Here is a 25,523-nt window from a genome sequence, read left to right on the forward strand (position 1 = left end):
GTGTTAGAAACTAGACCATTTGCTTGGCAGCTCTGCCACAGGGATAGGTAATTGGTTCCTACAGAGTGTATTATCCACCACAGATTTGCAATCAGACCGAAACAATGTCGGTATGTTGTTTTTTTTTTTTTTTTCAAACCACCCTTTGCAAGATCCAAGCATCTGTGTAGCCTTTATCTGGGAGTGTGTGGATCTTTCTGCTGAGATTGACAGCAATCACCAACAGCCCAGGATCCTGGCAGTTGAAGAAGCTGCATAAGCAGAAAGAGAAATGGGGGGGTCAATTGTGCATCAATTAGATTTTCAATTAAGTTTCCTTGTGTAACTTTTCCATCCTAAAGAAGTGGCCATTGTATATTTCACATAAACAAAGCTGTTTCCCTGGACAGAATGATGATCAGCTGCATTTCAACACGGCTGTTACTGTTTCGGCCATATTCTCATTTATGCATCGGCTCAGAATGTTGGGCTCTGGGCTCTTAGAATGTTGGGCTCTCTCTTAACTCTTACTGGCGTGTTGCACCAAGAAAGGGACTAGAGATTGCTGTATTCTTAACAGATTTGGCACCAAAATAAATGGCGAAACTATTAGAGAATTGCAGAAGAGACTTTGCCCATGATCAAAAGAGTGTTTGGTAAAACTAGGATTTAGAAACCAGGTATCCTGATGTTCAGGACAGGGATCTCAGATTTTTACAGCATTCTAAAGTTTTCTATGTCTTCATTTGGATCCTTAATATCAAAGTGAATAGATAGCTTTCTTAATTTTTTTTAAGTTTCTGAAACCCTAGGCATCTCCCTGAGAATATAAAGCCCAGGGGGCTGGTGTTACCATTGGAGGTTTCCAGTTACCATGAATCACCATGTGGATTTCCATGGCCCCCACGTCTCCCCCAGTTCCCATTTTTCCAATGATGTATATGTATCCCCTTCATTTTCGTCTTTTCCTTTCCTTGTTAATTTGACATTTAGGCCATAGCTGTCACTTGAGGAATATTTAGTCACATCTTTTTAAACCCCAGCCCCGAGGTGGTTACTCTTTGTTGCTTCTTCTCTATCCAGTGAAGACTCTATCTGGGTCATGGTCATGAGAACCGCAGCTCCTTTTGTCCACCAACTGCTTTCCTAGAACATGACATGCTGAGGGGTGATGAGCCCGATCTCAGAGTGCCACCCAGGCTAGCTGTCACAGAACACTACAGCATACAGTGAGAAAAACTCTTCGTGTTTTTACAGCATTGCCAAGTGCAAGCATGTGGAGTTCTAAGGACAACAAATGGCCCAGCTGAAAAGAAGTCTTTCAGCCTTTGTGGGGGGGCGGGCTTCCACAAGGCAAATTTGCTAATGCAAATAATGGCGGCCCCTCCAATCAAAAAGAGAATTCTTTCTAATTCAGTTGTTGAATCTGATGCCATTGGATATGTTCTCTGTACATAAATAAAGACATAAATAAAATGGGGGAGAAACTCTTTTCTAAGGCTAATAGCATACAGTACATTTCTGTGGAACTCTTGTCCACAAAGATGGTTTAAAAAAAAATCTTCCATGAGATTATAAATGTCTTGTAGGCAGGGATTTGTGTCTGTTCTAGTCACTGCTGCTGCATCCTCAACCCCTATAATGCCTGACACATGGGAAACACCAAACTTGTTTGTGATTTGTTTAGTAAATGTATTTGGCATACAATATTTGAGATGTACTGTGTTCATTTAATACAGCCATGTATACTGTAATATGGTTGCCATTGTAGAGATATCTAGCATCTCTGTCACGTTATACAATTACCTCTTCTTTTTATTTAAAGAGCCCTTTTAGGGGCACCTGGGTGGCTCAGTCAGTTAAGCATCGGACTGGATTTCAGCTCCAGTCCTGATCTCAGGGTCTTGGGATCGAGCCTTGGGTCCTTGGGCTTTATGCTTAGCATAGTATGCTTGAGATTCCCTCTTTCCCTCTCCCTTTGCCCCTCCTCCCACTCACACTCTCTCCTCTCTCTTTCCCTCCCTCTCTCTCTCTAAAATCAATCAATCAATCTTTTTTTTTTTAAGAGCCCTTTTAAAAGATTCCCTTCAAACGCATGCGTGACTCAGTCAGTTAAGCGGTTGCCTTCGGCTCAGGTCATGATCCCAGGATCCTGGGATTAAGTCCCGCATAGGGCTCCTTGCTCAGTGGGGAGCCTGCTTCTCCCTCTTCCTCTGCCTGCCGCTCTGCCTGCTTGTGCACTCACTGTATCTCTCTCCCTCCCTCTCTCTCTCTCTCTCCCTCTGTGTCAAATAAATAAATAAAATCTTTAAAAAATAAACAAAAGATTCCCTTCAAGAACATTCCCAAAGAGTGTATGTGTGAGTTTAAAATGGGTTCATAAAGTTAATTCATTTTTTCTAATCAGTATGCTTTTCCTTTTTTTTCACCTTTTCTCCCCATGACCTTTGATTCACTTCTGATGACTGCCCACCCTTCTGGTTGATCCACCTGTAACGTCTTCCTGGATCACCCTTGAATATTCCACTTCTGGCAACCTGGATTCTCAGGTAAGGCAGTGAACTTCCAAAAGTCTTCTCAGTGCAATCATCAGGCAAACTTTCATGGGCAGTTGAGAAATTTACATAGAAATTTTTTTAAAATCTCAAGAGATAATAGTTGCCCTGATCAGAGTTAAATTTGGTCCAGTTCCCATATAAATCAATTATGTGCATACTTCTATTATTTGAGGATTTCTATTAGTGCAGTAGAATGAAAATTATGGTTCTGGAATGTGCTACCTATTTGACTTTGGAATTTCCTAGTACTGAGAATCAACATACATCTTTATGGGTTTGTTTGTTTGTTTGTTTTTGTCATTGGTTTGTTTTTTTTTTAATTTTTCACCCAAAGTTGTGTTACTTTTTGTTCATGAGGCTGAGTGCAGGGAAAGAGGTCCTAGCCTTTCTTCACTGTGTAGGGAAACTAGGTCATGGGGTAGGTCAGAACATTCTAGATTACTTCTTTCTTGCGGCTGGAATGGAAGAAGAGCACATTGGGCCCTGGATGGTAAGTCAGCTAATGGGTGTGTCTTGTCTACCAGAGCTTTTGTCAAGCTCACCAAGTACATCACTTGTTTCTCATAACATTAGCTTCTCCCATAGTCTTAACAACTCACAGAACCAGGGAAGAGGGCCTTATCCAGGAACTGATGTTAAGAGTCTTACACTGCTTCTCAAATAATGAGGCAAAGGCTCTGCTGCTGGCCAAGCAATTAAAAGTCTTCCTTAACTTACTTCTAGAGGATCCAGACATACCCAATGTGAAGAAGCGCTTGTCCCATGAAAATGTACAGGCTATATAACTTGTTTTGGGCACAAATGTGTTATTACATTGTGATATCCCTCGTCCTGGCTTAATACACAATGAAAGGCTAATTTGAGTCCACTTGAACCCTCAAATTAACAATTGACCCATGCACACATTCTCATTCCCTGCTAATATCAGAAATTCATGTAATAGAATTAGCGTTTTGTAACTCTTAAGATGTATATTAAGAAAACAGCTAAGACTTTTTTTTTTTTTTTTTTGCATGGAGAAACATTGCTTACTTTGGTGGCTGTCTTGCATTTGGGGAAAGGGACTAGAGGGATGATTTATGTATCACTGTGTGTGCACTTTGAGTTTTCATCTTTTCAAGGAACGTCAGCAAAGTCTAATCATTCTTTTCCTTTGGCTATCTGTGTTTCATATATGACTGATGATATCAAAAAAATCTCAGAAATTCCTCCTAGGTCTTTTCCATCAGGCTTTTCCATGTTAGTGATGCCATAGCATTTGGTTCTGTTTGGTTTTTGGTTTATTGACCTTTGTGTTTCACTTAGATCGCCATCACTTGAGGGAAAGGGTAAGGAACGAGCATGACCTAGTGACAGATCATTTTCAGCCAATAGCCCACCAGAGGTCTGGCTCTCGCACTGTCTTGCCCATCTGAGCCCCCTGATTCCTAATCCCCCACTCCTGGGGAGGAGCGAATAGGGAGCAAAGTGGAGGAGCCATCCATGAGTTGTTTCCTTGTGGTTTGGGAAACTGGAAAAATAACACACTAGCAAAGCAAAATGGAAAATGTTTATTATTTTAACTCCTCTCTGACCAAGTTCTTGCTAGCACCTGGTTTTACTGTTCCTTTAACAGGTGGAGGATTTTTCAGATTCTAGATGCAGCAAGGTAAGTGAAAATGTATTTTTAGTTCAACTGAACCCCAGTAAGGTAGAATAAACAGACTTTAGAATCAACTATTGGTTTGATTTCAGTACAATGAATAGTTTGGTTTTGGCTTGGACAAATTCTTTCCCGGGATTTTTTTTTTTTTTTTTTTAAAGTTTAAATCAGCTGAAACAAGCCCGGCATGTAGTCTCAGGTCTGTAAAGCTGACCCAATGCAGAAGTGGGATGGATGCTCAGGGCCAGCACCCCAGACAGTCGGGCAGTGGGTCATTAGCTCCTTTTTCTCTTTGCTGAAATAGGATGACACAGTAGTTTTTGCGAAGAACATGCCACCATCGACAAAGTGTTTTTCTCTGTGTTTCAGGCATGCCTGCCTGTCACTAGGCTGGTTGGTGGTTTAGGGAACAGCTAGGTCAGCATTTCATCGAGGGAAAATCAATTATTTGAAAACATCAGGGCTTTAAAAGTGTGTAAATATGGAGCCTTGCAATATAGAGTAACCCCAGAGGTGAGGGGCCTTTATGACAAGAACTCTGCAGCAGAGCAAATTCTAACCAAACACAGAAAGGTTCTTAACTGCAGGGGTGTAGAACACAAATGTTCGAGAACACTCCAGAACAGCACCTTTGCAGTACCCTCATAATGCAACCAGGGCCGAAGAGGGTTTTGGACTATTACAGGCTTGTTGGCACCAGAAATATTTACCATTGTCTTTGCTTTCTCTTCCAGTCCACCCAATTCCCATCCTAATACTCCCTGGCCTAAAGGGTTAGGGAGCAAAAGTGGTAGCCTTGGGATTCCTCCACCAGGGGCTGATTCTCATTCAGATAGAATTGATGCACCACTTCTTAAATGCCCAGTTTGGCTTTCAGGAGCTGGGCTTCCATATTCTCATTAGGGCCTTGGTGGATTCGACAGCTGAGAATAGTAAATTCAGTCTTTAATTCCGTGGTCAGATTGCAGTTCCTTGGGATAAATGGTATAGACCCACATAGACCCCTAGTCATACAATATGAGTATGGGAGGGCATTTAAAGATTATAGTGGGGTGACTGCTTAAGCCCCATCTCTGCTTTGAGCCTTGATTTCCTTATCTGTAAAGTCAGAGAGTAGATGATCATTAAGATAATGGCCAATAACATACAGGCTATTATCCCAGGAATTGCTTTAATGGGGGAAATGTTGAGAATTTTGTTTTCATTTTGCTTTAAAATTTACTGCATGATAGAAGCACGTATCTCTACCGGTTTTGCTGTATCACAGAGTGAATCTTGATGTGCTCTGTTTTAAATATGGCTCTGATGAGTTTGACTAGAAGTCATTGTCAGAGCAATTGATGCCTACTCTTTGTTTATGAGAAAGGAAGAAAGGTATAGATGGGGAGATGGAGAAGAAACAGCTTTGGTAAATGTCACTGGGGCCATTTTTAATGCTGGTGGGCTGAATGATACATGAAAACCATTTGCAAGGCTAGGATATTTTTCAGCCACTAGTAAAATAATAAAGTAATGATTCATTTGGTAATCCCCGCTGCACATGCAGTTTGAGAAATATACAAGATTATGATGATCTCTGCCTCATAATTAACAATTTGCATAAATGCTTGCTATTATTTAGTTGTCTGAACGGATTCTGTAATCCAGGGAAAGAAGGGAACAATCAGTGGCAGCCATCCCAAATGTCTTGTATTACTGCTGCACACATGCACAATTAACAGTGATACTAATTGTTTCACACCAGAACCTCATTTGTTTTTCTATAGACAGCAAAAACATTAATTGCCAGAGTGTCACTCTCTCTCTCTCTTTTTCCTACAGCCAGCCATATTATAAGGTCTGCAGTTGCTTGTAAGCAAATGATTTGGCTGGATTTTCAGTGTATCATTCTGTGGTGGAGTTTCCAAGTGTCTGTTTAAATTAGCAATCAACAGTTCGAACAACCAAAGATGATTTTTATAAGATTTTAACTGTCAGCCTCTATGCATTTAAGGAAGAAAAGGGCGCTGATGTACCAACCAGTTCTGCTGCTGCACTTGACATTCCATTCCACACTCCATACTCCGTATCTTTAAAATTATTGGCATGAGACACGCCCATGAGAATCACAAAAGCTCGAGGCTGGAGGAGGCCTTTAGATCACCTGTCAAATTCCTTCACTTTTCAAAGGAGTTGGACTGTCAATCATTTCGATGTCAGGAACAACCATCAAATCAATGATGCCCCCCACTTTTGTTTTTTTTTTTTAACGTTTGAACCACTGGGAGCTATTATAGCAAATACATTTAAACGATAACAGGATGCTTTAGAATCCTATGGCTTCAGCTTCTTTTCTAAAAAGCTGAATCAGATTTTTAAAATATATGCCTCCATAAGGTTACCCTAAACATAGCCATCGTGTTGACAGTATATGTATGAAGGGACGTCAAAGCACCTGGCAATGGGAGACCGTCAACCACTGTCCGTTCTTTCCTCCTCATGCACAGAGGACCCAGCTCACGTCAGCATGGTGCAAGTGTCACTCCAGTGCCTTTAAAGTCAGTCTGTCCCCCGGTCCAGTCCTGACGCTGCCACTTTCTCACAAGTGTGACCTTGCATAACTTATTTAACTTCCGTGGGCCGTCAGATTCTGTACATGTAAAATGTAATCACTTTATAGCTTTGTCGCAAAAATTAAGTTGAGATCAGGCCTATCAAGCACCTGGCACTGTTCCTGGCAGGTTATAAGCCATCAGGATGTGGTAGTGGTTATTACCACTGTTGTCTTGCACACACAGTACAGTCTTTGGGGGTACACACATATACACTTAACCACATCTGCAAGTGGGCACACAAAGTCCACAAGAATGACATCAGAAGTCTGCTTTCCTAACAGTCATTTTTGACCACCATGTTTCCAAATCTTCTGGCTTCTTCTGTGGCCTCAGTCTTCTTGAACTCTTTGCAGTTTCTGGTGTTTTTGCACATCTTCTCTAGCTCAGAAGCATTCATCATTTATCTTGGTTCACCTCTCTTCTTCTCAATGCTTCTTGAGTTTCCTTTGTTGGGATTTCTTTTAGATGCGCGTGCACACACACACAAACACACACACTCACACAGCCTCTCCCTCCCCACTCACGTGTTTAAATGGAGCAATTTCCAAGGTCCTGTCATTGATCTGCTTCTCTTCTCTTGCTATGTTCTCATTCTGGGTAACTTCATCTCCCCACATGGCTTCACCTTTCACCTCTACACTAATGATTCCCAAATTGACCTCTCCAATCCTTAACTCATTCCGGAGCTCCAGGCTAACTCCAATTTCCAATTGCCTGCTGAGCATCTCCAGGGCAGGATATCCTAGGAGGCTGAAGTGTAGTCTGGCTTTTGTCATCCTGACTCAAGAATACAGATGGGGGAATCTAGCTTCAAGAATCAGTAAGAGTCGAAAACATGGAAGAAGGGCTGCACATTAGTTCCAGCAGATGTGAAAGGAGTCTAGGTTAGGAAAGTAGTTCAAAATGCATTTTCCAGGGAAAGCGAGACAAGGTAACTGTGTCTTTCTGTTACGATGAACTTGGAGGTGTAAACTGCAGCTGAAACTTTAAAGGTATATGTTTTCTAGGGATAAGGGAACAGCTTCCCTAATGAAGATTGAGTTCAATTTTTAGGTGCTGGAAGGTTGGCATGTTTGAGGGAAATGTTAATTAAAAATAACTTTCTAGAGATGATTTTTATGGTTAATCTTGTTTCAGGGTATTGTTACACAGGCACGCATGCCAAGAGGAAGGATAATGTATTCAACCCGAAGGATGAGCATGTGGGAATTTGGAGAGTACGTGCATGCCTAGATAGGTACACACATGCTGGGTCAGATGGGCCCAAGATTTTTGAATGTGTGAACATAATTTTATCAGAGGGTAGATATTTTTTTTCTTTGATTCATTCTGAAAGTGTTTATTGAATATGTGGTAGAGGCCATGCTGTCTGTGGACCAATGGGACTGTGAATATAGAACATATAAAGCATCTGTCTTAACTGCATAATACGTTTTTCTTTAGTTATTTGCAAGTACACTGAGAGTTGAATTTGGTCTAGAACTATCTGCAGCATGTGACAGACTGTTCGATGACTATAACCTTGCAGACAATCTTAATGACCAAAGAGGAACTTAAGGGAAATAAGACAATGCTAAAGTGGGAAAAGAACGTGCATAAATTCAAATTAGGAATTGATTACTTCCTTTAAATTTGGTAAATATTGAATTACTTCGGGGTTTTACATTTCTAGATGGCTTTCAGTGTTTCGGGCCAGAGTAAGAATGATTGTGTCAAACTCTAAAATTTAATTAGAGCAAAGGGATAGACAAATTCCGGTTAATTCGTATCGTATTCTTTGTAATTCTTTGTAGAATTCTTCGTAAATGAGCTGTTCTCACAGCAACTACTGAGCCAGCTTGTAGCTTCAGCACAGGGAATAGTATTCCTTTTGAAGAAGGATGACCCCATTCCCCAAATTACTGACATCCTTCCAGTTGAGTTACCACCCTATGGAGTCTTCAGAGGCTATCTTAGCATCCAAATTGTAATGGGCTCTGACAGCGGGTGAGATCTTGGCCTTCATCAGTGTAGCCCAGTCTCCTCTTCTGAAATTTAACTTGACCTTTTGTTTGCAAGTCTTAAATCCAAGCATTCTTAGTCCCAGTTGTCAATTTTAATGTCTGCTTCACGATCATTCTTAATTCCCAAGATCCTTGTGGCATCTGTAATCCTGAAAACCTACTACTCTGATGCCCCCAGAGTTCTTGCTATGGGAATTACATCAGCACCTCTTGCCTTTGGGACTCTCATGGCATGGAAACTCTTATAATAATGCTGCATATATTGACCAGTGTTATTTTTTTATTTTTGCCCTAAAGTAGTTAGAAACATTGGTATACTTCCCTTGTGATTGAAAGTAAGAATAATAAAACCATACTTGAATTTATAGTCTTGGATGTCTTTGTTCTTGTCGTTTGTATCAACCATAGTCTGACTTCTTTTACCTTGATCATATTTATTCATTCAGTATGCATCTGCTGAGTACTTGATGTTTTAGGCACTATTCTAGGCACTGGGGACAATAAGACAGACACGGTCCCTATTCTTGTGTTTCTTTCTTTCTTTCTTTCTTTTTAAAGTAGGCTCCATGCCCAGCATGGAGCTCAATGTGGGGCTTGAACTCATGATCCCAAAATCAAGCACCTGAGCTTAGATCAAGAGTTGGACACTTAACTAAGCTACCCAGGTGCCCCACTGTTCTTGTGTTTCTTAAGGGGTATATACACGTATGTTGGAGGGAAACTGAAAATAAACAAGTATACAAGTAAATGAATATGCTAATTTCAGAGAGAGATAAGTGCCATGAAGAAAATAAAACAAAGTGGTTGGATGTTGATGGGATGGGTAAGGAGTGATCTGGGTGAATTTTGCTCTTTGCCCATGTCCATTTTGTACAGACCTTACTAATACTTGGTCTGGGCCCTTTGGTTTCCTCTATTTCATAGTGGATTTGATACTAATTCTGATTTTGCTGTTTCTGGGTACTCTATCCTTGGGACCACCTTCCCTTAGCTAGTTCTGAAATATTGCCCAATATACCTTCTTATTAGACTTTTTCCGCCCTTGTCAGCATTAGAATTTGACAGGTTCCTCCCTCCCCTGTCATAGAAGGTCAATGGGCTTATTACTCCCTTAACGACATTTCACTTGATCACTCAAGGCATTTTTTGTTACTCAGACAAACTACCCGTCAAAAGAAAAGCACGAGAATTGAAAGTTAGTAATTATGGTGGCATTTGGCTTTTGTCCACTTCTGCAGAGGGAAGAGCCCTGGACTGGGAGTAGGAAGACCCAAGTACCAGTCTTCACCACTACAAATGGTCTATATGAGCTGAGACAGATGACTTCCTCTCTGAGTCTGTTTTTTCGTTTCTAAAACCCCTGTTCCAAGTCTATGGTCTCTAATGTTCGTTCTAGCTCTAAAGTGGTACAATTAGTTGTTTTCAGAGACATGGGCCAAAATTTCTTTCCAACATTCTGTGTGATTTTGTAAAGTGGATGTGTAGGAACATTTTCTAGTATAATCAGAATTGCTTAGATTAAGCATAAGTTTTCCAGCAAAAGGCAGCTTTACAATTCTTGTAAATGTCACAAGAAGTTAAAACACTGCTTCTTGTTTTAACCTCTGCCAGCTAGGGCAGCAATTTAACACCACAGACGCAACCGTCAGCTTCTTAAATGTGAATATCTGAAAGTTCACTGTCTTTTCAGCTTGCCCACAGGAAAGCTTCAAAAAGAACCAAATACCACTAAAATGAAGGAAGGCATGTTAAATTGTCTTCAAAATGACATGACACGTGTTGCCCTCTAGTGAGTCAGGTGCCAGGAAAAGCACGTTAACCCTTAGAGGGCCACTTCAGATGTTTCCAGCCATCACTGGGCCATCTTTGCCGGCACCTCGGTGAGGCTCAGTGAGGAACTGAGGTACAAGTTGGGAGGTTTGCCTTCCCTGACTTCCCCACACCTTCCTGCATCTTCTGCCCTGGACTTTGTGGGAGAAAATGGGGAAGCAGGAAGCGTGGCTGCAGAGAAGGCAGACCCAATATGAAATCACCACCATTACAAGGACTCTTGGAACTCTCATCTCTGTTGGCACTCTTCCACTTCTGATTCCAACACTCCGCCATGTTCTGAACACAGCACGATTCGGGGAGTGCTGTCTCTTAAAACCCCAGAGAAAAGCTGGCTCTTATTTTTGTGGCAAGGGAGTGTGAAGGAGAAGAGGATCCAAGAGGGCTTAGAAACTCCAGGAAGTGCCTGCATAATTTCCGGTCACAGGATTTGGACATAGAAGAGGAAAAGTGGCTTATGGAAAAAGGTGAAGAGGGAGTTCCCGTATGGCTCCAATTTAAAAGGCCGTAATGTTGTGCAGGCGAGGAAACAGATGCCCACCAAGACAAGGACTCACCTAAGTACACGCAGTGAATGGCAGACTCAACACAAGAGCCCAGGGCAATGGCCTCCTGTCGGGCCCCTTGACTGGCGGTTGCCTATACTAACTGCTCTTGGTTGCTTACTTGTTTGCTCCCTTCTGGTGTTTAATCTTTGGTGCTACTTCTGTTCACAGCACTTGTAATTCATTATTCTCAAAGAACTATATCAATGAAGGTGAGCGAAATCCCTTAGCAATAGGTAAAGCATATTTTGCTTTGGAGGGTTTGGGGTCAGCTGATAGAAGAAGGTGCCATCGAGGAGAGAGTGGCTGGATTGCAAATGGAGCCCAAGACTCAAGATTCACTGGAAACAAATGCTGAAGGGAAGATTGTGGCTCTAGGCTGGGGATCCACAGTCAAACGTATACACCATTGCTTTAATGCCCGTTCTTGATTACAGCTGGAGCTCATTCTCCATTGAAAGATGCAAAAGTCTTTGATTTTAGATTCTCAGTTCCTTAAATCCTTTTCCCAGGTGTATTTTTTGCCTCTGCCTTATCTTTCTATTTCACTATTCTAGATTTTTTTTTTTTTTTTGTCTGCAATATCTTCCATGAGTTGGTCTCAATGTCTTCTCTGGGGCATTTGTAATATAGCTCCATTTCACTGGAGATCTTATGTGCACATAAAATGGAGAACACTATTTCACAAGTTAGAAATTACTAGATTATTTCTTTCCCCTTCCAGAGTTGAAATATTTCCTACTTGGCAAATGGCCCTTCTTCGAAATCCTAAAATTGCACTAGGAAAAAAAAAATGACTGTCACCGTGTCACCATGGGGCTCTCTGTCCCTTCCCTTTCATTGGCTTATCGTCCAATTTGCTCCATTGATTTTCTAGACACTCAGAATTGCCTCATCAGCCAGACACTGGAATTATAAGATCCTTCATCAAGGCCTTATGTGGTTTGAAAACTTTTCAAACTTTCATACTTTGGGCAGTAGGTATGCTAGAGACCGTGTGTAAATGGCATTTGACAGCACATTGGTCTTTCTTCTCACGGCTTCCACAATTTCCGACTGGATTTCTGCTCGCCACAGGGCACAGTTTACCTTCTCTTCTCTGGGAACTCTTGTTCATTTGTCAGGAGCCCTAAAAGAAGGCTGTTCATGGACAGCCGTGGAATGTCAGAGTCATCCTAAAGTGGCATAAATGGGCCTTTAAATGGCCTTTACTGATTGTTTCTGTATTAAAATGGAAATGCACAGAAGACTTTATGAAGAGCCTGTACGTAGTCTTTCCACCTTTTTTTTTTTCCATATGAATTGACCTGACAACGTCACAGATGATGCATGAGGCAAAATGGTCTCTTAAGCCCACTGCAGCTTGTTTGCATGAAAAGAAATACAAGCTACAGGGAAGAAATGGACATGATTTGCCTTAGGCCGGAGCCATCTTCTGACTCACGCACACCTTTCAGATGATCGCCTCCTTTCTGAACCTATGCAGAGGAAAGGGGTTACCGTGATATTCTTTTGCACAAATAGCCTTTCTTGACTAGTTAATGAGAGTTACTTTCTGGTTCCACAGGAAACACAGAAGATTTTCTGAAATTCATAAGAGTGAAATAAACTAAGAAAGCTCCAAAAAGTAATTACTGATAACTGTGAGAAAATGAAATAGGATGGGAGGATGGGAGCTGTACAGTGAAGACCCTCCGAAAAGGATACAGTGCTACCCCATTGAAGAGCCATGTGATTTCACACTTAGTGATCATAAAATCTAGTATTAAACCATCCACCAGAAAAGTTCTGCAAGCTTCTTTGATTCCTTTTTATATGAGAACCTTCAGTGTCTCTTTCACAATGCTAGTAAAATATTTATAAATAAAATAATACTCCTGAGGCTGATTTGAAATTCAGTCCACATGAACTACAGTTTAATGTGTGTACCTGAGCATTCCATTACTAATCTGAATGCAATGAAGGCAAAATAACTAGGGGACGGTCCCCATCCCAACCTTCCATCCTACAACAATCTAAAGCACGAGAACTCTGATTTCCTCTTCTCATGGAGGAGGTGTTTCCCATCTTGGCAATGAGTACTCTTGTTCATGGTTTTTCATAATGTGCAATCGTAGGTTGGTTGGCACTGAATCATATCAAGACCAGAGGAAACAGGTGATGGCCTTCAATAGATTTGGGGACACCAGGAGGGAACCTTCAACTTGGGTGATTATTTTGTACTGTAGTTGAAGGTTTACTATTAATTGACTAATTCTTTCAATCATTTCAGTTGTCACTTGAGATGTATTATTTATTGATCCTCTACCATAACCCAATACTATTCCTAGCGCTAAGAATTTGGGGAACTTACAGTCTAGTGGTAGCTATAGACCATCCCAAACAAGGAAGTCAGAAAAGAATGTCCAGATTGTGATCGGTGTTATGAAGGAAATAAGCAGTATTAGAAGGAGAATGCGTAGCCTTTGGAATAAACTCAGTGGGGACAAAATTTGTCCTTTGTGGGAAATGTGGTTTTCAGAATCATCAAAAATGATATGGAACCAGGTCTCATAAATAGAGTAGAAGATCAAATTGACTGATAATGATTTGGGCCCCAAATGACGGTTACACTGTAATTAATGTAATATTTCTGAGTGCCGATGAAATGTATACTATGCTGAGTAGTCATGAGCCCTTTTGTGGTTTTTGAATGCAGCAGAAGGATTAGGACAATGGGTATTGTCCTTCAATGAACATTTAGGCATCTGTAACTACCAACAGCACTATTTCCCTGACTCTCTTTAAATCTGGCCAATCCTTTTCATCACTGGCAAATGTACTTTATTATGTTGGTAAACATTATCATAGCATTAGGAGTGGGGCATAAAATAAACATTTAGAGATGTCCCAAACTATGTAATATGTCTGTAATACGTGAAATTTGATGATGACAACTTATAATTCAGTCCCTTCATTTAAAGTGACATTTCATTTATGCCATTTTGGATCAAATAAATCTGTAGGATGCTAATTACACCATTTGGATGAGATACAGTTGGTTTGAGTGTGGGAAAAGAGACAATGTTTATAAGCAACAGTGTGTCCCCACTAAAGGAGAGCTAGCAAAGTCGGTTTCATAAGATCGGAGGAAGTCAGTGATCGCCGTTTAATCACATCTTTAGTGTGATTTTAGTCCCCTGCTTTGAGAAGCATTAATCTACTCCTTGGGTGTTTACTTGAGCAACTGCCCTGCCAGACATTGTGCCAGGCCCTGGGGGTACAGAGGTGAGTCAGAGAGCGATCCTGCCTCATTTGCACTCACGGTTGAACTGGGGAGACAAACAAACATGATGGAATCCGAGGTATGCCAGTCCAGAGGTCTGCCATTAGTTCCTCAAAGACTTTGCCCTAGATTGAGGTTGTTGGGTCAGGGTTTTGTGGGGGAACCAGTCTCTGAGTCGCTATAGCAAGTGATGGAGCAGGGATGCTCATTTTCTTTGCTGCCAATAAATCTCTTTGCAGCCTTGGCATCATTCCCATGCATCCGTATTAAATCTATTTGCCATTTTTCCGAAGGCAGATGGTGCAACCTAGCTTCAAAATAAGTAGGTCTTAGAGGGAATATTCTAGAGTTTCTCCTTGAATGTGGAATGACCTGTGGTGAGGAGTCAGCTTTGCTTTTCATTTCCTTTGTTTCTTTTTGCAAAACCAGCTCCATTTCTAGGAGCAACTGTAGCCAAAAGCACAGATTCATTGCCTGTTTACATAAGACGGTAAATAGGCCTGAGTAGAGGATTAAGATAGCCCTGTCTTCTGGGAGCTTATAATCTGAAACAGACAACAAACTGGAAAGAATATCCATCACACCTGAAATGCTCATTTCCCTTCTCATATAAATTCAAAGAAAACAGAAAGTATCATGTCACATTCTACAAGATTTGTAAGGCCTCTGGAGAGAATTCTCTCTCTTTTTGTGACTTTTCAAGTTGAAAGCTATTTTGTATATAATATGCAATAGATTATAAGGTTATTTTTTTAAAATTGGAGACGAGAAAGCAAGAAATTTTCTTTATTTCTTTGTTCTTCTTTTTCTTTCTTTCTTTCTTTTATTTTAACTATCAACAAGTTACATTGGAAGGTATGGGTCAAATTAAAAGTGGATTCTCAGTTTGCCATGGGGAAACATGTGCTGTATTTCAAATACTCTAAGGTCAAGGTCAACTTGGTGGTAGAAAAGGTATCATAAAAATTAATTTAAGAAATACCCCTTGAGATATTTGCTAGTTGTAATAATCCCACAGGTGAAAACAGCATCTGTAGAATAATTTAAGGTGCTGAGTTTGACCTTTTAGCAAAAGGAGATATTACCAAAACAAGAAGATATTACCAAAGCTTGGAGCTGAGGCGATATAGCAAAGTAAGAGAAGCAAAGTCTTTATGCTACAAGGATGTGATCAGTTGTGAGAAAATGGCACAGAAGTAGGATACGTGTCAGGGCGCCTAGGTGGCGCTGTCGGTTGACCGTCCAACTCTTGGTTTCAGCTCAGGTCACGATCTCCTGTGTTGTGAGGTTGAGCCCCATGTTGGGCTCTGCACTCAGCATAGAGTCTGTTTGAGTTTCTCTCTCCCTCTCCTTCAGCTTTTCACCACTCCCCTCCTCTGCAATAAATAAATAGATCTTAAAAAAAAAAAAACAGGACACATGCAAACTAAGGTTAATTTCGCCCAAACTTGTGTGTGTGTAAGTGCGAGAGACAGACTGAGAAAGGAGCAGAAATGTAGAGTTAGAGAAAGACCAATGAAGCAGCAAGAGGCTGAGCCAGAGATGGATGGAGATTGAGAGCTGAAAACTTAGCCAAGCGAGGATCATAGTTTGACTCTGCTGTTAAATTCACTGTAAGACCCCAGTTAAGTCAGTTCTCTCTGGGCCTTAGTTTCTTCGGCTGTCAAATAAGGGGGTGTGGTAGGAGATTATTCTGGAAAACTTACCAACTCTCTAGTTCTCCCCTGGGAGTACTAGGGAAATGAAAGGGCCGGCAGGTGAGTAGGTAGCAAATATACAGAGGCAGGTGTACAGACAGAGAGACAGACCAGCTGCCCACATGCATAGGCTAGTTTAAGAATAGGAGCAGACCAAAAATTATGGTGGGCCAGTGAACTGTGAATCGTGATGGGCACCGGCCAGCACCACAAAATCATCCCATAGCTTTAGCTATTGCCATGGCCATCTGAGGTATTGGCAGCTTTCCCTTGTGTGGCGTAGGCCTTGATTTCTGGGGCCCACCACAGAGTCATTTTCTGACTGGCTTGGTCATCCCTTTCCACTGCAGGCTCACAAGCATAGTTTTTGAGGCTCTGTAAATGACCCCTAATGTCCAAATGGAAGGAGGGCCTTGGATATCAGGCTTTGCACATTGTGACATTGCCTCAGCTTTCCCATCAAACATTCTGTCAGAGGGAGGGGTGGAAAGTGGTTTCAGGGTGAGGAAACCCAAGTAACCCACCATACATTTGCTTGCCCAACTTTCTGGCTGGATACCTACCTGTCTGTGTTTCTAAAGCTCAACAGATAATTTTGAGCATAGTGTGTTCCCCAGGCTTTGAAATTGTACCGCTTTTAAACTTCTGAAATTTTACTTGCAGGGTTAGGGAAGTGATGAGAATAATTAGTACTTGTCAGGCTTCCAATTGGCGAATGACTTTAATAAGGAGCTAACAATGTACCTAGTAGACAAACTGACTGCAGCTAAAAGGTGAGGCTTCGGGCAGGTTTTAGTATCTGGTCTTTTTTTTCCCCCCTACTTTCATTAGTTTCTGCAAGAAACAAAACACTGCAATTTTCTTACTTTGCTTACAATTTACCCTCTCCCCCTAAAATAAGAGCCCAAGAATTTAGCTTGAGTGTACATGGCCTAACAGTAGGTTCCCTTCCACATGAATCTGATTCGATGTCGATCTCTTGAGAAGCTTCTGTGGCATCTAGGACGCCATTTTGTATTTATGCCGAGCTTCACATTCCCGTTCTAGCAAAGATTAGAAGAAAAGCAACTCTATCAAAAATGTGTTTCATCAGTGAAAGATGGAAAGAGAATAACGAAACCTATATCATACCCAGCACTATAGGATTTCCTTGACCCTCTTTTGCCATGATGAGAACCATGGCTTTCACAGGTCAAGAGAGTCCTAACAACAAAGGCCTCGATGAGCATGATGGGTGAGGATGATGGTGAAGAGGCCAGGCCAGCTGCAAACCAGTTTGCACTTACACCATCTGGGTGATGGTGTCAGTTGGGCCATGTGGAACCTGCTTAGCCGGGATGCTGAGAGGCTGGGGACAGCCTTGGCTCCCTTGTGCATCTTCAGCCTCACTCATACAACCAACATCGTCCTCCACACCTCCACTGGGAAGCTTAATCAGGATCTGATACTTCATCTGCCCCATAGCAAACTTCTGCCTTTCCCCAAAAAAATGTGCGTCTCTCAGTCTTTCCCATCTCAGTAAATAGCACCTCTGTCCTTCCAGTTGCTCTGGTCAAATTCTTTGGTATCATTCACATTTCTTTTTCTCTCCCAGCCCACATCTAATCCATTAATAAACTCCGTCTACTCTGCTTTCATGATACAGCTGCGATCTGACCACCTCCATTGTCCCCGTCCAAGCCATTGTCATTTCTTAACATGGGACTACTGTAAAAGGCTCCTGGGCTCGTTCCCCTGGTTCCACCACCGGTTCAGGGCAGGTTGTTCTCTTCCCAACAACCAAGCTGATGGTCCCTTTAAAATGTTAATTCACATCTTTTCACTCCTCTGTTCAAAACCCTACTGTGACCCCCATCCAAGATGGAGGCCTCCCCAAGGCCTGCAAGGCCTTGCCCGGTCTGGCCCTTGTTCCCTGTCACACCTTGTATTTATTACTCTGCTCTGTGCCCATTCCTCTCTACTCAACTGGTCTCCTTGGTTTCCTTCACATATACCAGACCAACTGCTACCTCAGGGCCTTTGCTGCTCTCCCTTGGCCTGGAAAGCTCTTCCCCTAGATATTGGCAGGGCTCATTCCTCAAATTAAATCAGGTCTTTCCTCCAATGTCACAGGTCTAAGATTGCAGAGAACAGCTGCGTCTGGTGCTGGAAGAGGAGGCAGGTTGTTTTCTAACCATCTACGCCCCTTATTAGACTGTGCGCTTCTTGAGTTCCCTGCTGTTGTCTCATTCACCTTGATGTCTCCAGCATCAGGCATAGTCCCTGGCACCCAGTAGGTTTTCAGCCAACATTTGTGGAATGAGGGCACAAGGCTTATTTTTAAACAACTGGTTTGACGAAAACACATTAAATTGCTGAATGTTGTGACGGCTGCCTCAGTTTGTTTCAGGAAACATGGTGGCGGAGACCATCCTAGCTCTCTCAGGGAGATAAGAAAATTCAGTCTCTGCTTGTGCATTAACTAACTCACTTCCCTTTGAAAATCACACACACACACACACACACACACACACACACATATGTATGTAAATACATACATATATATGTATATATTGGAGGGTAGGGTCAGAGAGAGAAAGGGAGAAAGAATCTCGAGCAGACTCTGTACTGAGCACAGAGCCCAAATGACATGGGGTTCGATCCCAAGACCCTGAGATTGTGACCTGAACTGAAAACAAGACTCAGATGCTTAACCGATTGAGCCAGCCAGGTGCTCCTGGAAATTCCCCTTTTAGAGACACTGGAAGTGTTATTTAGATTCATAAGCTATCCTTGGGGTTAAGCAAAATCCTAATGACTTTAGGAGTATTCATATAGTTAACCTTCAGCTGGTGGTAAAAAAAAAAATACACTTAAATACATTTAAATATATTCTCCCCATAATTTAAACTGGTTTCAACCTTCATTTCTTTTATTTTCCCTCCTTTATTTAGCAGCAGTGTTGAAGTTCAAAACGAGCATGGGAATGGCTTTTCTTCTCACATGCTGCTCCCTCTCTCAGGCTTTGACCTATGAGATCCTTCCCTAAACACTAGCTAAAGAGTGTTGGCCTTCCCCAAAACCCTTTGTTCCTAGAACCTGCTTTTCCTTTGCTGTCTAAGAATTGTGTGTGGTTCCTCCTACAACATGGGCTGACAGAGCGCTCCAGGTCAGTGGCTGGGAAGGCTTTTTACCTGTAAGGGGAGGAAAGACAGGATCACTCATGTGGCCAAGAAGAGGTAGTTACTCTACCTCCTTTTGAGGTTATTTCATACCCCTACAAAAGAGGATTTTTCTGTAACTCCCTCTGCTGTAAATCAAATGCATACTAGGGGCACCTGGATGGCTCGGTCATTAAGTGTTTGCCTTCTGCTCAGGTTGTGATCTCAAGATCCTGGGATGGAGCCCCACATCAGGTTCCCTCCCTGCTACCAGGGAGCCCGCTTCTCCCTCCACCCCTCTCCTGCTCCTTCTCTCTCTCTCAAATAAATAAATAAAATCTTTCTTAAAAAAGCAAATAAAAAATGCATACTAAAAAGCTGTATGCCATCCAGATGCAGTCAACAAACATTCGCTGAGTGCCCATCGGCCTGGATGGGACAGAGACGGTGAAATGCAGAGATGAAACCCAGTCCACATACCCACAAAGTGCCCACAATCCACAAAAGGTGGAAATAAAGATAAACATGTGGACAGATCTTATGATTCAATGTGATAAATCAGATCTGAACAAAGTGGAGCCAAGAGGAAAAGATTGATTTTGCCTGGGGCTGCAGAGCAGCCGGCAAGACACAAAAGGCAACAACTGTGGGTTTTCAAAGAGAAGCAGGAGTTTGCCAGGAGGAGAAGCTGGAGAAGCACAGCCCAGGCAGAGGGAGCCTTTGTAAAGGCCCGGAAGCAAGGACAAGCACAGAGGGGTCTAGGAAGGGCAGTGCGGTGCCCTGTAGAAAATCTGCGGGGCTAGGGTTTTGTCATGAAGGGTCTTGGATGCCAGGCCGAGATGCAGACCTGATTTGGTAGGCAGTCAGAAGAATCCAATGTGAGCAAGCAGGGAGGGCTGAAATGGCTGTTGTGGCCAAAGCTCATAATGGCGCCCGCACGGAAGGCAGGAGGGGATGGCTCAGGGCCGCCGAGAGTTCTGACGCCCTCCCACCACCAGCACGCTGACCACGCCGAGACGACAACTATAAGCATTGTTCTAGTCCACGGGCAACATATGCCTGGGCAGAAGAGCTGCCATCCCATCACTTATCCCCCTCACTGCCTGTGACCCTGAGCGTGGGACAGGAGCTCCTTGTTCCAAGGCAAAAAGCCCTCAGTAGGAGACTGTAATCATGCCTAAAATTACTTCATTATTGGAACCTGTGTTTGATCCGTGATGAGGAGCTGGATTAAGAAATCAAGTAATCATCCCCTGAAATTGTAACCATAAATTGTTCTATAAACAACCAGCTTCCCCTGCCTCCCCCAGCCCGAGTAACAAACCTGAAAACAGATGCTCTTCCTGTTGTTTGACCTCCCAGAGGTTTTAGCCAGTGCTTTGGGGCCGCCCACAAGTCAGAGAGCCATGCCTGCGGGCCTCGCTGCCCCCTCTCCCCTCACATATGGACCACTCATGTTCTACCTTGTCAGACTGAGGCAAGACACCCAGGGAGAGTGAACTGTTAAAAAAACATGCAACTTATTAAGATTCGTTTAGTGAAGGGGAAGAGGTTTACTTTTAATGGAACCGACGAGAGAAAATGCCTGCAGTTCAAGATGAAGAACAGTTAGAGAGAGAATCCTCCGAGACTGTTGCTGTTCGAATGATTTGTTGGAAGTCGTTTTTGTCCTGAAGGGTTTTATTCTAGGCCAAAGGCATTCCAGTACTACAGCCCACAGAGATACGTCTTTCTGTAAAACAACCTTAGGGCTTATTGACGTTTTCTCGTCTGGGACTGCACTGTGCTTAACCTTCCAGCCATAGAATAAGTTATTGTAAATTATAAGTATGGTCTAGATTTCGTTTTGGAAAGACTGGCAGAAATGAGGCAGTGATGTCCCATGAAGCTGTGCAGGAAAATTGCAATGACTGTCTACTCTGTTTCCATGAGTTGTCCCAGAGACAACTAGACAGGAGCAGCCTGAGGTGTTTTCTCTGACCGTTTTTCTGCCATCAGGAGGTAGCAAGCCTCCCTTTTCTCCTTTGTCATCATTCCCAGCTCAAAACACAGAAGTCATAACAGGGAAGGGTCATTAAGGATCCCTCCAAAACCTGCCATTTTACAAAATGAGGACTCGGAAGTCAGGTGACTTCCACTTTCTCCTCAGCTATTCCTCAGCAGAAACAGAGCTACAGTTGGGTCCATAACCCAGGGGTTTGCTTTGTTAGATGACAGCAGGCCTTCTTCCACCCCTTGGGATCAGCTCCAGTAGCCCAGTAATTACTAACACTCGTTCTTTCCCAAAAAATCACTTGGACAAGTTGACGTAAAAAGACTCGTTTGACGCTTGGCATAACTATACCACCAAATAGAGGTAACACTGGCAGAGCATTTTACAATTTGGACAGTGCCTTTCACCATGACCTCTGGAGTGTAGTTGCTGGTGTTATCAATGGCTTTGCTGGTAGTGTTTAAAATGATAGTGTGTTGTAGACTGGGATCCTTCTTCTGAAGAGGAGTTTAAATTGCTTAAAGCAAAAAAAGAAGACTGGGGAAGATTTTCATTAATCTTGTCATTTCCAACAGAATCTGTAAATAAAAATTAAAATAGTCTGTATGTGAGACCAAATTACCTCAGGATTAGAATGGACTGAAGGTACAGTGAGTCATTCTAGGAAACAAGGCAATAGAAGATTCTAGGTCAGGAATAAATGCTGCTAAAAGATTTCCAGATATTTCTCTTAAACTCCCAGAACATCTTGAGAAGTAACTGTGGTCACTGAACAAAATGGAAGAAAGAAATACAGCGGTGCCTGGGTGGCTCAGTCCGTTAAGCATCTGACTCTTGATTTTGGCTCAGGCCATGATCTCGGGGTCATGTGATTGAGCCTCATGTCAGGCTCCACACTCAGTGCGGAAGGAAGTGCTTGAGGATTCTCTCTTTTCCTCTCCCTCTGCCCTCTCCCCCTGTGTGCGTGTGCACACACTCTGTCTTTCAAATAAATGAATAAATAAACATAACTTTGGGGGAAAAAAGACATAGAGAAGGTAAAGATGAGAGGGTGAGAAAGGGAGAGAGGAAGAGGCAGAGGAGAAACCTTTGTTGGAGATTGAAACTATAAAAAGTTGTGTCTCTTTTTCCCCAACTCATGCATTCACTTGGGTAAACGGCTGATATCTGAACAATAAAGCACCTGAATCGAGCACTTGCTGCTTGGAAGTTAGTGTCTTGGGAAACTGAAGACTCTTTCCATTTCTTTGGGAACATGCTGATTTAGGGTTTTACATCAGAGTCAGCAAATTACAGCCCCTGGGACAAATCCAGTCCATTGTATGTTTTTGCGTGGCCTGTGAGCTAAGAATGGTTTTTATTTCAAATGGCTAAAAAAAATTACAAACAGGATTTTGTGAAGCTTCAGAATTATGTGAAATTCAGATTTCAATGCCTGTAAAGAAAGTTCCGTTGGAACACGGCCACACATTTATTTACGTGTTGCTTGTGGCTGGTTTGGGGGCTGCAGCGGCAGAGTCTGTGAATCAAAAATGTTTATTGTCTGGCCCTTTATGTGAAAAGATTCACCTCCTGCTTTTTTTTTAAGACTTATTTATTTTAGAGAGAGAGAGAGAGAGAGAGAGAGACAGAGCTGGAGGAAGGGCAGAGGGAAAGGGAGAGAGAGAATCCTCAAGCAAATTCCCCCACTGAGTCTGGAGCCTGACTCAGGTCTCTATCCCAGGAGCCTGAAATCATGACCTGAGCTGAAATCCAGAGGCAAAATCCAGAGGCGGCTACTTAATGGACTGAGCCAGTCAGGCGCCCCCCACCTGTTACTTTAAATAGAAGTAGCTTCATGGTCTGAAAGGGTTAAACAACTTCTTCTGGTCCCTAGGTCTTAACTAGAGGGGAGTTAAGACACTGGGATATTCTCGTTCAGTACCACTTAATTCAATGACTTGCACTCTTAATCGCCATATTTTAGAATCAAATTAGAAAAATGGAATCTTAGGCTTACAATCGAACGAGAAATTGTAGGCTGTGGAGGTACATCGGATGTTTAAATTTTCTAAAATGTAATATCAAGTTTCCTAATAATTCCAAATGAGATTAACAGAACATTTTTTCATTTGCCCTTTGTAGTGACCTGCTTCATATAACCAGCAGCAAACAATTTGGGGTCTGCTGGCTGTTTGAGGACACATTTTGTATCGATTAGCTGTAGCTCAAGCCTGAAGGGTTAAGTCAGCAATTTGAGTCTTTAAAAAAAAAAAAAAGCTGTGGTTTCTAATACCTCTGTAACCACAGCTTTGCTATTGGGTAGGTTGTGGGGATGGGCCGTTATTTGCTTGTACCAATTTCTGGCTAACTCCTCATCTAGTCATTGTGGCTTCTTTTCCCAAAACACTATACAGAGCCAGGCTTCCCAAGCACGTTTTGGAAAAATGGGAAAATGGCCTTCAGGCCAGAATTTAAATACTCACCTAGAGCTTTGTTCTGGATCTCATCACTGAGAATGGAGGGGGGCTGATCGTGGCTTGGAACAGAGGCTCAGGAGATAAATGAAAGGATCAGCACGGGAAGGTCAGGAAGGCACATTTTTCACACTGGGACGTTCGACCTACGCATCATTTCTCATGCAGTTTAAGGACATATTTTGCATTGACTAGCTGTCATTGAAGCCTGCACAGTGAAGGCAGTTTTCTACTTTCTGGTTCTTTCTTAAGCACCTGTGCTCGGGGCAGCTTAGATCTAAGAGAAAATGATGCCTTCTCCCAGCTAAGAGGGTCAGAGGTCTTTCAGCTTCGCTTTTCCTCCACTGCCTCTTGAAACAAGATTTCTTTAATGGGTATCGTACCTGAGCACTTCCCTGTTAGCTTCTTAGAGTTCTGATCCGTAGTTTCATACAATTATGACCTTACTTTATTTTGGAGATCTGCTCATTTTGTACGGGTTTCTGTGGTTCTCTTCAGGCTCCTGTGAAGTCGGGGAGAAAGGTCTCCCTCTCCCCGTCCTTTGTTTTTTAGGCTCCGCTAAAGTCATCAGAGCCTGCTTGGATTTGTGTTTCGGGAGGTTTGTCTGAAATCCAAACAGAGCCATCGGCTGATGGTCTAGTGGCTAGACCGAAGACTTGTACGAGGATTATCGAGAAGGCCGGCGGGTGTCTTCCGTTTGGGTGCTTTGTGTGACCACCAGTTTAAATTCCAAATGTCTCCCCTGAATACTTTAGATAGCGTTGTTCAGTTGATAACCTTGAATGATTTCCAGTTGGCTGTTCCTTATCCCAAAGGAGTGTCACTTAGGATGAAATTCATTCAGAGAAGTATTGATCCCTCAGCCATCACACCGCATCGATTCCCGCCTCCCCCAACAGAAGAGTGTCCTTTGTGGGCCAGGAACGTTCATGTTGCCTCTAGCTATGATTGTTTATTCAGCAAAGGCCTTCGTGAAAACAAGCAACACTAGAAGGCAATGAGGCTTGCTTTAAACAAACACAGCAGAACTTTCACATCCAAATGAGCCCTGGCTCCCTGGCTCTCGCTTTCCATTATCCTGCTTCTTCTCAGGAGAAAGAAGTAAGTGCAAGGGCTCACACAGACCTCTGCTACCCTCCCCTAGTGCCGAGTTCCCTAAGAAACCTGTCCTCAACTCCTATTCCAGGTGACCTGCAAGGAGAAAGGACAGGTGGAGAGAGAGCGTCCAAGCGACAGGGCAGGGAACCCAAGACTGGAAGAGAAGGGAAAACCTTGAATACGGTGGTACAAACAGATCACTTGTATTGATACATAAGGGACGCAGAAAGCCAGATTTTTGTGAACTTACGAGCCCTTTGTTGCTCCCAAATGTGCCGTCACTGAGCTGCCAGGGAGAAGGAAGAGGACTCATCTGAGTGTCATGGAGTTCAGTATTACAGCTCAGTAATTTTTTGGAGAGTAGGGAACACGTGACAGATGATTTTGTATCACTTAGAAGCTTTGTCCTGAGCGGGTGGTCGGCATCTCATTGTTGAAACCCTAGTAGATTAGAGCTGTGAACTTGGACGTTAAGGCCTAGGCTGCTATGATGAGTAGAAGATCAGAATCATCATTACAGATTAATTATAAAATAATTGAATTCTTATAATCTGTCATTTCACATTTCTCACCATCCTTATTCCATGAAGTCAGGTAGAAGGACGGCCTTGTTTTTATCCCACATTTCGTTTACAGGAAACGAGGCATACGAATTAGTGGAGGTGACGGCCGGTGTGATGGCTTGAGACAAGAACCCCAATTCTCCAACTCTCCATGTGGCGC

The 25,523-nt window shown here is 42.6% G+C and overlaps 1 protein-coding gene across 2 annotated transcripts in view; it reads left to right on the forward strand.

Annotated features, from left to right (window-relative positions):
• The window catches only part of LOC111162152 (heparan sulfate 6-O-sulfotransferase 2), a 270,709-nt gene that overhangs the window by 192,302 nt on the left and 52,884 nt on the right, over positions 1–25,523 (forward strand). The window contains exon 3 of one of the 2 annotated variants that reach the window (XM_022526341.1): positions 4,153–4,185. The exons of the other annotated variant lie outside the window; for it this stretch is intronic. Within the exon in view, the coding sequence (XP_022382049.1) occupies positions 4,153–4,185 (33 nt within the window). The remainder of the gene's footprint in view (positions 1–4,152; positions 4,186–25,523) is intronic. 2 annotated transcript variants of the gene reach the window in all.

The sequence above is a fragment of the Enhydra lutris genome, unplaced genomic scaffold, assembly GCF_002288905.1.
Source record: "Enhydra lutris kenyoni isolate GAN:26980312 unplaced genomic scaffold, ASM228890v2 scaffoldscaffold89, whole genome shotgun sequence".
Taxonomy (NCBI): Eukaryota; Metazoa; Chordata; class Mammalia; order Carnivora; family Mustelidae; genus Enhydra; species Enhydra lutris.